At 49.0% G+C, this 9,825-nt stretch overlaps 2 protein-coding genes across 9 annotated transcripts in view; one reads left to right on the top strand and one right to left on the bottom strand.

Annotated features, from left to right (window-relative positions):
* Nucleotides 1-272, bottom strand: part of PCNT (pericentrin) — a 130,930-nt gene extending 130,658 nt beyond the window's left edge. For all 8 annotated transcript variants that reach the window (XR_003093684.1, XM_025202192.1, XM_025202194.1 and 5 more), the window contains exon 1: nucleotides 81-272. Coding sequence is in view for 7 of the 8 variants with exons in the window: in XM_025202192.1 (XP_025057977.1) it covers nucleotides 81-128 (48 nt within the window). In the remaining variant the exon portion in view is untranslated. The remainder of the gene's footprint in view (nucleotides 1-80) is intronic.
* A 6,286-nt stretch (nucleotides 273-6,558) lies between these two features.
* The window catches only part of CUNH21orf58 (chromosome unknown C21orf58 homolog), a 38,732-nt gene continuing 35,465 nt past the window's right edge, over nucleotides 6,559-9,825 (top strand). Inside the window, exon 1 of the mRNA XM_025202202.1 lies at nucleotides 6,559-6,618. Within this exon, the coding sequence (XP_025057987.1) occupies nucleotides 6,559-6,618 (60 nt within the window). The remainder of the gene's footprint in view (nucleotides 6,619-9,825) is intronic.

The following is a 9,825-nucleotide window of genomic DNA, read 5'->3' as shown; positions in this document are numbered from 1 at the left end:
CGGTGGCTCCGCCGAAGCTGGGGAAAGAACGCAGGAGTCCGAGCTCCACATGCCCCCGCGGGCCGGCGCTGCGCGCCCACCTTGGCCCTGCCAGCCTCCAGCTTCCTCTGCCGCTCCTCGTCCTCCATCGCTGGGGGGGAAGGGCCTCCGGCCGCAGGGGGCAGGGAGGTCTCGCCCCAAAGACCAACTCTCCAGCCAAACTGTCACGCGGGGGAGGGGCAGGCAAGCAAACTTTCGGTCATGGCCGCTCCACCACCCGTCCCCGCCCTCCAGCGCCTCGGACCAATCACCGAGCAGGCCGCACAAGGCTCAGCCAATTAGGAGTCTTGGGGATCGCGCCGTCTCCCCCCCAGGCTCAGTGGACCGCGCCTCCGTGGACGGGTGTACTCGCTGACCAATGGTGACTCAGAACTAGGGGTCCAAGCCAATGGCACTAGGAACCGTTATTTTAGCTCCGCCCACTCACGCGGAGTGGGCGGAGCCCTCACAAGCGGTTGACAGAGCCGCCGCCGGGCTGCCCCAACGCCAAAGGAAGCGCTAATGGGGAGGCTCCTTACCTCGCGGCGCTGCGGGCCGCCCCCACCCCATGGGTCGATTCAAACCGCCCCGTAGCCAAGCCCCGCCCCCACGCTGACACTAGCCAATCACGGAGTGGAGTCTACAGCCCCGGGAAACCCGATCCGGCCCCTCAGCAGCGAGAAGCCCCATCCCTCTTTTGGGGAGCTCTGTCCCCCCCTCCCCCGCGCCTGTTTTGCCGCGCGAGCCGGGGGTGACAGTTGGGACCGGGTAGGGTTGGTATTGTCTCGCTGCGGCGCAGTTAACTGCCCGGCCACCGGTGGGCCTGGTCACGCTCCAAGTCCCTTGCTGCTTCTGGCGCTGGGAGTGCCCTTTCCCCGCGAGGGGCGGGCGGTGAGCGCCCCTCTCGTTGGGGGTTAAACGCCCTCCTGTGTAGAGGGGTGTAGGTTGTAGCCGTGTTGGTCTAAGGACATAGGCAGACAAGGTTCTTTGGGTAAATATGATATATTTTATTAGACCAACTTAAATAGTTGGAAAAAAAATTTTAAGCAAGCTTTTGGGTTCAAAAACCCTTCGTCAGGCTGAGGAAGTTTCAGCAGTTGGTGTGTGCTCTTCCTGGATGGAGTGAAAAGAAGCCAGGGGCCGGGCTGGTATGCGTACAAGACAGGTAGTCAGTGAAAATGTAGATTGAGGAGTCAGTGGGTGAGAGACAGGGGTGGGGGATGAAAGTGGAGAGATACCTGGGGAGTCAGATGTCAGGCAGGTTGTAATGTGTCATAAATCCAACGTCTGTATTTAGTCCATAATTTTTAGTATCCAGGAGGTTGATGAAGTGGAGTTCATAGGCTGGTCTCTGGGAAGTGTTTTGTAAGTTTCCTTTGAGGATCAGGACTGAGAGATTGGAGAGAGAGTGGTTTTCTTGTGAGAAATGCGCCCCCACAGGTAACTGGGTATTTCTGTCTTTGATAGATTTCCGGTGTGCATTCATTGTGGTGCACAGTTGTTGTTCGGTGTCTCCTACGTATTTTCCATCAGGGCATTTGGTGCATTGGATGAGAACCTTGTCTCCTGTGTAGAGGCCCTGTTCCTGCCCCAGAGCTCCCGAGGGGTCTGCCCCTGCCACAGCGCCCATAGCCCTACCCTGAGTGTGCTAAGCAGTGCTGTCTCGTGGCAAGGGCTACTGGCTTTTCTTGCCCCTAGAGCGCTGGGGAGCTGGGTTGTGGCTAAGTATCAAGACTGGGGGAGGGGGGCACTGGGAGTGGTGCATCCTGGGATGCTGGAGGACTGGAATGGCTCATTTCAGCTCGAGCAAACAAGTTACCCCGACATGAGCTGGGTGGCACCGCCCACCACTGACCCTCGCCTGAAGGTGTGACTTGGAGATGCTCACAAGGCACTTAGCAGGCGTTAACCAGTTTTAACATGCTGATGCTCACACTTTAAATGTCCTTAATATGGTCTAAGTGTAATATGTAATTTCATCCTATGGTGCTACTCTGCCTTCATCTCTTCTGACAAAGTAAGCGCAGGCTCTGGAAAAGCTTATCCATCTCTGATTCAGTCCCTACTCTGCCTGACAACGTAGGTTGGTCCAATAAAAATGCAGGTTTCCCTCGCTTTATGCTGTACATGTGTTCCTGGAAAGTGGCGCATAACTCAAATTCGCATAAAGGGAACCCACTTTACAAAGTAACAAATAGGGATACCTTCCAAGACCTCAACGATACTGACCCCCAGACTCACTTCTACCACTTTTACGAGACAATTTTGGTACTTACCAACAGCAGACAGTACAGGCAGTCCTCGACTTACAACGTTTCGAGTTACAGCATTTCGCACTTACAACGTTTATAAATTGACACCCTGTTTCAACTTTATGACATCGGTTTTGACTTTATAACACTTGATCTGATGCCAAGCCATGCCAGCAAACAAGTTCACTGTGTCACCCATCTCCCTGGAGAACATCTGTCCAAACTTCCTTGGCCACTTTCTTTAAGAAAGCAGACAAGACTCCAGAAAAACCTGCAGCCAAGACTGCTGAGAAGACTCCAGCCAAGAACCCTTCAAAACGTCCAGCAAAATCTCCTCAAAGAAGTCCTTCCAAATCTATATGATTGCTATTTACAATATAATTACATTAATGTAGCAATCTTACGCATCGATAATTAATTGAGTACAAAATTCTGGGTTATTTTTTATGAAAATAGGGTATCAGGCCTTGGTTCAAGAACCAATCCCGCATTTATAACATTGTTTCCTGTGGGAAAATTGGTTCCGAGTTACAATGTTTCGACTTAAGACGTGATTTTCAGGAGCCAATTATGTCATAAGTCTGAGGACTGCCTGTACATACAAGCACAGGGCACTATCATAATGGGGATGGCACCTACAGAAACATGTCTCAGACAATGAGGAATGAGCACAGATCCACACAGGAGACTATATTTTGGTGTGTCACTCCCACAGTGCACCACACAAAGCAGCTGATTGCGGGCTTCCACCACACCGATCACATAAGAGTGAATTTACCTCGCATACAATGAATTTTTGGTATAAAAAGGGTCATTGCATAGAAGTGTATTCACACATACAGAACCCGTATAAAGTGAAGGAAACCTGTATGTTACCTCACCTCACAAATCACACTTCTCTCCTGTCCCTCCATAGCTACACCAACTTTTCAACAAATGCACGTGACGTGTGCAGACAGATTTTGCATTTTTATCACTATTTTGATAGTTTTAGCTATCAAAATGACGACTCCAAGCAGCTGTAATGGCCAGGAACCAGTTCTGACATTTGTAAGACCTTAGGTCTTTTCTCAGCTCTGGCACTAGCCCTGCTGCCCAGCCTTGGCACATCATTTCTTCCTAGGCTCTTTTTTCACTTTCCACAATTCATTTCATTTCAGATCACAGCCATGTCAAGATTTATGCTTACCCCACCATTTGTTTAATTTTACAAATGGGGGTAATCCCATTGGCTTTTTGAATTACAGTCCATAAAGGAGCCCATCCAGAATGCTCTACAGCAGGCTTGTCCAACATACGGCCCACAGGCCGCCATGCGGTCCACCAAGCCATTTTATCTGGCCCAAGGCAGCAGCGGCCATGCTGCCGCCGCCGCAGAGCACAGAGCCACAGCGCCAGCAGCGCCAGTGCGGAGCCACTGTGGCGGAGCGTGGAGCCACGGCACCAGCAGCGGAGCACAGAGCTGTGGCAGCGGGGCCACGGCCGCGGCGGGCAGGGCCAGCCCACAGGCCCCAGCTGGCAGCGAGGGGAGGGGAGCTGCTTACCCCTGCCGGGCCCGGGGGAGCAGCCCGGCACAGGAGGCCAAGCAACGGCTGCTGGCACTGGCAGCCCCCACTTGCCTCCTCACCCGCCTGCTTCAAGCCAGCCCCGCTGCCCTGCCCTGCCCTGCCCCACAGCAAGGCAGCGCCTGCTCCCCCAACCAGTCTCCCCCCGGGCGCTGTGGCTCTCCAGACCCGGCCACCCTCGTGCAAGGCCCCGACGGGGCCGCTTCTCGTGTGCTGCTGGGGACAGGAGGAGCCCGGCTGGGTCTGCACCGGCCAGCAGAAGCGGCGGCAGAGCCGTGTGCCGCTCGGGCCTGGACAAGCCTACACCGGTCAGTCCCAAGCGGCACGCGGCTCTGCCACCACTTCTGCTGGCCAGTGCAGACCTGGCCAGCCTCCTCCCGTCCCCAGCAGCACATGAGAAGCTGGCTTCAGCTGCATGCTGCTTTTCCTGACCAGTGCTGGCCCGGTTCTGCCCAAGCAGGTCCTGCAGCACCATGTCAACTCGGGCATGGCACCGGCAGGCCGGGCGGGCCCCAGGTTAACCGGTTTACCCTGGCCTGGCCCCACGGCTTCTCCAGCACCAGGTCAACCCAGTTGTAGCCAAGCGACTCCTGCAGCACCATGTCAACCCCTGCAACTTCATTGGTGTCAAAAGTCACATAACATCACTTTCTGATATAATACCTGTGATGTCTTTGAATATGGCTCGCCAGCCCACTGGGTGATAAAAAGTTCGTGATCCGGCCCCATATTCAAAAAGGTTGGACACCCCTGCTCTACAGAAATGTGGAGGAGTAACAGTTGCTTTCTGACATCTTGCATTCATTATTCTAGACATTAAAGTAGACTTTCTACTTGCAAAGACTAAAATACTGCATGGATGGCACTTATTCAGCACACCTCCAAAAACATAAGGATAGTATCCATTGGGGGTTGGAGTAGACCTTCTGAGGCCCCTTCCAATCCTAACTTTCTGTGATTCTAAGTCAACAGGAACCCTCAGACAAAATCCTGCTGCTTTGTTTGTGATCAAGAGGTCACCTGAGCCTTGGTAACCTATGCATAAAATCATGGATAGGAGCTTCAGGCAGGCAGCCTGCCTCCTTGGCTACAGGCTTGACTCAACAGATGTGTGTCTCTATTCCCTCTGAAGGGCCCCTCCAGCTGCTTCTCCCACTTGTCTTTTCATGATAGGGCAGTGTCTGTGAGCCATCCAACTGAGGGGATCTGAGTCTTCCCTCCTCAGTCATTAGGGTTTGATCTACTTTTGAAAGCAGGGCTGCAGCATTGTTCTTGACTGATGGATAGGACAAGTTGTGGGGTAAGGGCAGTGGAAGACTGAGTACAGTGGCAACCAGTATCCTCTCTGCAATGCGACCACTTTTCTGCCCCACCTCCCTCCCACAGTATCACTTAAGTGTTTCTGAGATATCTAGCATCTTCCCTCCATTTCTATGTATCCATTGACATCCTCCCTCCATTGACAAGGTCCTTGTGTCCCCAGATGTTTTGCTGCTGAGCTGTCTCCCTTTGAGGGACTCCACAACCAGGTGCCTCTCACACGGGATGTCATCTCTGCCTAGCTTTCTCTAGTAGGCATGTTCCCAGAAAGTCAAGCCAAGGACCTTAGTGAAGGTCTCCCAGAGTTGGGACCCCTGTCTGGAAAGACCACCACAGATATAAGCAGTAGAAGAACTATCAGCAACATTTAGGAACACAATGTTTTCTACCCATTGTAAGTTTTTCACTCTGGGGTACCTGTAACAACACCCCTGACATGTTCCTCTTCTGGCAAACCAGGAGTAGTCTACTGGGAAAAAAAAAATAAACTGATCAAGCTGGCTCAGTTGTGACTGTCACAAGTTTCAAGTAAGGACCAACCTATAGCTGTGCTTCCTCAGGAGCAAACCAAGAACATGACTATGTCTGGTTCCCAAATCTACTCTTGTCTTCTGATTCCTGTTTTGTTCATGTAACTGGTGCAAGTTGTTTTCCCCTCCTTACCAGATCAGCTTTGCTGGGCTGAGAGACAGAGGCTGCTAGCCATGCCTTACTACTACCTGTAATACAGGATAAGTAACAGTCTCCTTCATTATTAAAAAACTCATCACCAACCAGCAGAACATTTTGGATGAAAATTCCTATTAAAGACAGAAAGTACTATAAGACTTTTGGTGGGTGCAGTCCTGGAGCCAGTGCTACTAGTTTTTGATATGGGCCTCATATTACTGAACCAGAAATACTCTTTTATACCGTTAAGTTCTGGTCTCCATTTGATGTGTTGGGAGTTCACTGTACAAAAATCACATAGCTACCTACACCTGGAGATGAAGTTGTTTATGTTGTAGACATACGCTGCAAACTTAGCAACCGGGCTCCCTGGCCTAGGCTCAGAGCTAGTCAGAAGACCACGACACACAGAGCTGGGATCAGTGACACTTCCAGTGAAAAGCTAGCAGCAATTAAGAAGAGAGGGACATTCTCATTCAAGATGAGCAAAACTGCAGAGATCCTTACTAACCCACAGCAGAAGAGGATGCATTAAGAGAGAAACAGCAAAAAACATTGTGCTTGGGATTTTTTTGTTGGTTTTTGACATTCATTTGGACTTCAAAATATTTTTTTATTGTCTCTATCTTCAGAAGATACTTTTTGTGAAGTCTGCAGTGAAGATCCTGGAGTTAAAATGAGAGAGAACTGAAATTAAAAGATAGTTTATCTGTGCAGTCTGAAAGGTTGCCATAATGACAGACCCTACAATGGCAGATCACATGACCCGACTGAAACTCAAACTCTTGGAGAAGGTAAGGGGATGCGTCTGCAACGTTCATATTTTTGTATCTTCTAAAACTTTAGAGTATACTACCAATCATTCTACTTCAACACGGGTACAAGAAATGTCTTACATCCACTCAGGATTTTTCTTCTATTTGAGAGAAAAGAGTGCAGCATTAGAGTATTATAATTGTGGTCATTTTCATAGAACAAAAGTATATCAGATTATATGAACCTTAAAACAAAATAAGGGGAAAAGCACATACAATCAAGGACAAAGCAATTACAATCCCAGGGAAATAATGACCAGATAATGAAATGCTATTTTAAGTTGTTTCTCATTATCATTTAGTAAAATTACAATCACAGGAGCAGGCCAGAAGCAATGGGGAGTTCAGATATATTTTAGTAACCTTTGTCTTCCTGTTTATAGGTTATTCTGGGATTTGGTTAATCCTACATGCTATTTAAGCACCCACTGCCTGGGGGCTGTGCACCATGCAAAACCTCTGCAGAACTCTGCTTAACCATGCCCAGGATACCTCTCCAAACCTCAGCCTTATTTAAACCCCCTTAGTACACAGTTGAGGCACAGGCACATTTGGGGTCCTTACTAGGGTTCCTATGGCAGGACTCTGGGGCGGGTGTTTGGGTTTGAAGTCCATTGGAGGAGATGACCTTTGGCTGGAGAAATCAATACTGTCTGCATATTGTTTGCTCAGCAACCCTACAGTAACACCCAACCTCTGTTCACTGCCTGAGGCAGCATTAACTTACGCTTATATGTATACTAGAAATTTTAGTTGGCAGAAGTTTCCCTTGTTCACAGCAGATGCCATAACTACGCCATGGCACAGGCATACCCCACTGCTTGTGGAAGCACTGCATGTTTTCATCCTGAGTGATTGAGTTGGCTAACAATGAAGTGCACCATGAGCAAACATCCCAGTGGCTCCTGTAACACCACCCAATACCACACACCATGGGACATAGGAGTGGTTCATTATGGGATACTGATGTGGCACTGAGAATTGTGATAGTTGGGGTTAATGTCCCTTAATGTCATTTTCCTTGCTCCTTCTCAAAACTTGTGCTATATATTTTGAAAAATGAGTACCTTGCGTTTTGTTTCCTCACCATTAGCATGAGTACCATAGAAGTCCTCTTTGTAACTGTTCCATCTGAAGATACTGAGCCATTTATTTGTATTTGTACCACTTTGACAGTAGAAGTATGACATGGGGATATTAGCGCAACCTGGGGGCAGAAGGGGTATACAAAACAATGAATGAATGCTGTAAGGACAAGGATGGGGTCAGCAACTGCATCCTGAGGCATTCGCTAACCATCTGAACATGGCTAAGCCTCATGCCTGGGCTTAGGAAACTAGCATGGAGTGGTGGTATCATACCTGTGATTCATGTCTGGGATGATCAGCTGTGGCTGCAAACTTTCCAAGACAATATTTTTGGCACTGTGTGTTGAGTATGACTCTGTCCTTCAGAGCAGTGACAGTAGACAGGTTTCATATACCAATTCTAGCCATTCACTCCACCTAGCTTCTCAGTACATCAGTGGAAGGTGATACTTCCACATGATGATGCAGATACCGATGGTTCACAAGGAGCAGTCAACAGATAATACTGGCTGATGGGGGAAGGTGCGCAATGCTTGTATGTCTGTGCATGTAAGCGTACATGAGAAGCTGCAAGCAGGGATGTTCTTCCTCAACTTCCATATTAGCATTAAAATGGCAATACTCATTCTGAGTGGTGTGGCATACCCTCTCCTCCCCTAGCTCATTAAGCCATATATTGGCATCTGGACAACAGCAGGGGAGGTTTAACTAGACCCTAAGTAGAGGCAGAATGACAACTAAATTTTTCTGGGTATTTGACAGGGCAGTGGAGAGAGATGTCCCATGATAACGCATAACTTTGACAAACCAAATATTCCCATTGTACCTGTTGCCTGCTCTTGTATGGTACAGGCTTTGTGAGGCTAGAGGGAAGCTTTGTCAATGAGATGGCAGGAGAAGAGGAACAGACTATGTACATAATTTAAGCAGCTAGACACACGGGCAAGAAACAGAGCCCACTATAATGCTGTTCAGCTAAGGGAGGCTTTAAAAGAGCACTTCAGTGGTGTGTCATGAATTGTGCCAATATTTGTTTTTAAAGGCCACACAGCCTTTGTGGGGGAGAGACTGGAATGCCCGTATATGTAGGCAGCTGTGAATTTTTAATATTCTGAATTCCATATGAAATACTAAAGTTTTTATTTGAGATAACAGTGCTGCAGTATTTAAATTCAGTAACAACAGACAGATCAAGGACCCCTACACAACCAACGTGAGTAACTGAACATAAATACTTTTATTATGTATCATGGCCAGGCTGATCAGTATAAAATATGAGGTTGCTTCTGGAAAACTACAGCAACTGACAGATGCAAAGATATCCATGCTGGTTTTATCTCAGTGGCTATATGAGGGCTTGTGCCCCATGGGGAGGTATTGTGACTCAGCTGACAGATCTGGGTTTTGTCAACTTTTAGGCACCTTGTGTGCAGACATATGCACAATTCTGTCAACAGAAAACTGTCAAAACAGTCTCATGTTGGCCAGGTCTTGTCTTTCTCTGGGGACATCCAATGAGTGGTAGAGGAGCTGTTGGTACTGCAGGATGCCGAGAAAGAGCCAAAGAGTCAGCATAGAAGTTCAAATACAGAAATCCCAACAGCCTTATCCCTCTCTGGATATTCAAAATCTGCTAGCTTTAGGGATTAATCCTGACATGCTCTGTCATCCTGCCGTCTAGAGCAGTGTTTCTCAACCCGTAGGTCACAACCCAAAAGTGGGTCGCAAGAATATATTATATCAGGCTTGTCCAACATGCGGCCCGCCAGGCCATTTTCTGAGGCCCACGGTGCTGCAACGGGAAACAAAAGTAAACACTGTTTACTTTCATTCCCACCCCTTGTTCCTTCCCCAGCCCCTCAACAGCTTCCTAATGGCTGCTGAAGGGCTCGGGAAGGGACAAGGTTCCCACATGCACCACATCAGCTTGACGTTGACGATGTGGTGCAGCTCCTCTCCTCTCCCCTCATTTCATGAGGAAGGGAGGGGTGGGGCGAGGAAGGGACCCCTTCCTCGCCCCACCCCTCCCTTCCTCATTTGCATGCCAGGCCCTCCCCTCTCCCACATTGCAGGGTTTCTGTTCCTAGCCCTTCCTCAT

The sequence above is a fragment of the Alligator sinensis genome, unplaced genomic scaffold, assembly GCF_000455745.1.
Source record: "Alligator sinensis unplaced genomic scaffold, ASM45574v1 scaffold566_1, whole genome shotgun sequence".
NCBI classification, from domain to species: domain Eukaryota; kingdom Metazoa; phylum Chordata; order Crocodylia; family Alligatoridae; genus Alligator; species Alligator sinensis.
This window is presented reverse-complemented; position numbering and strand designations above follow the sequence as displayed.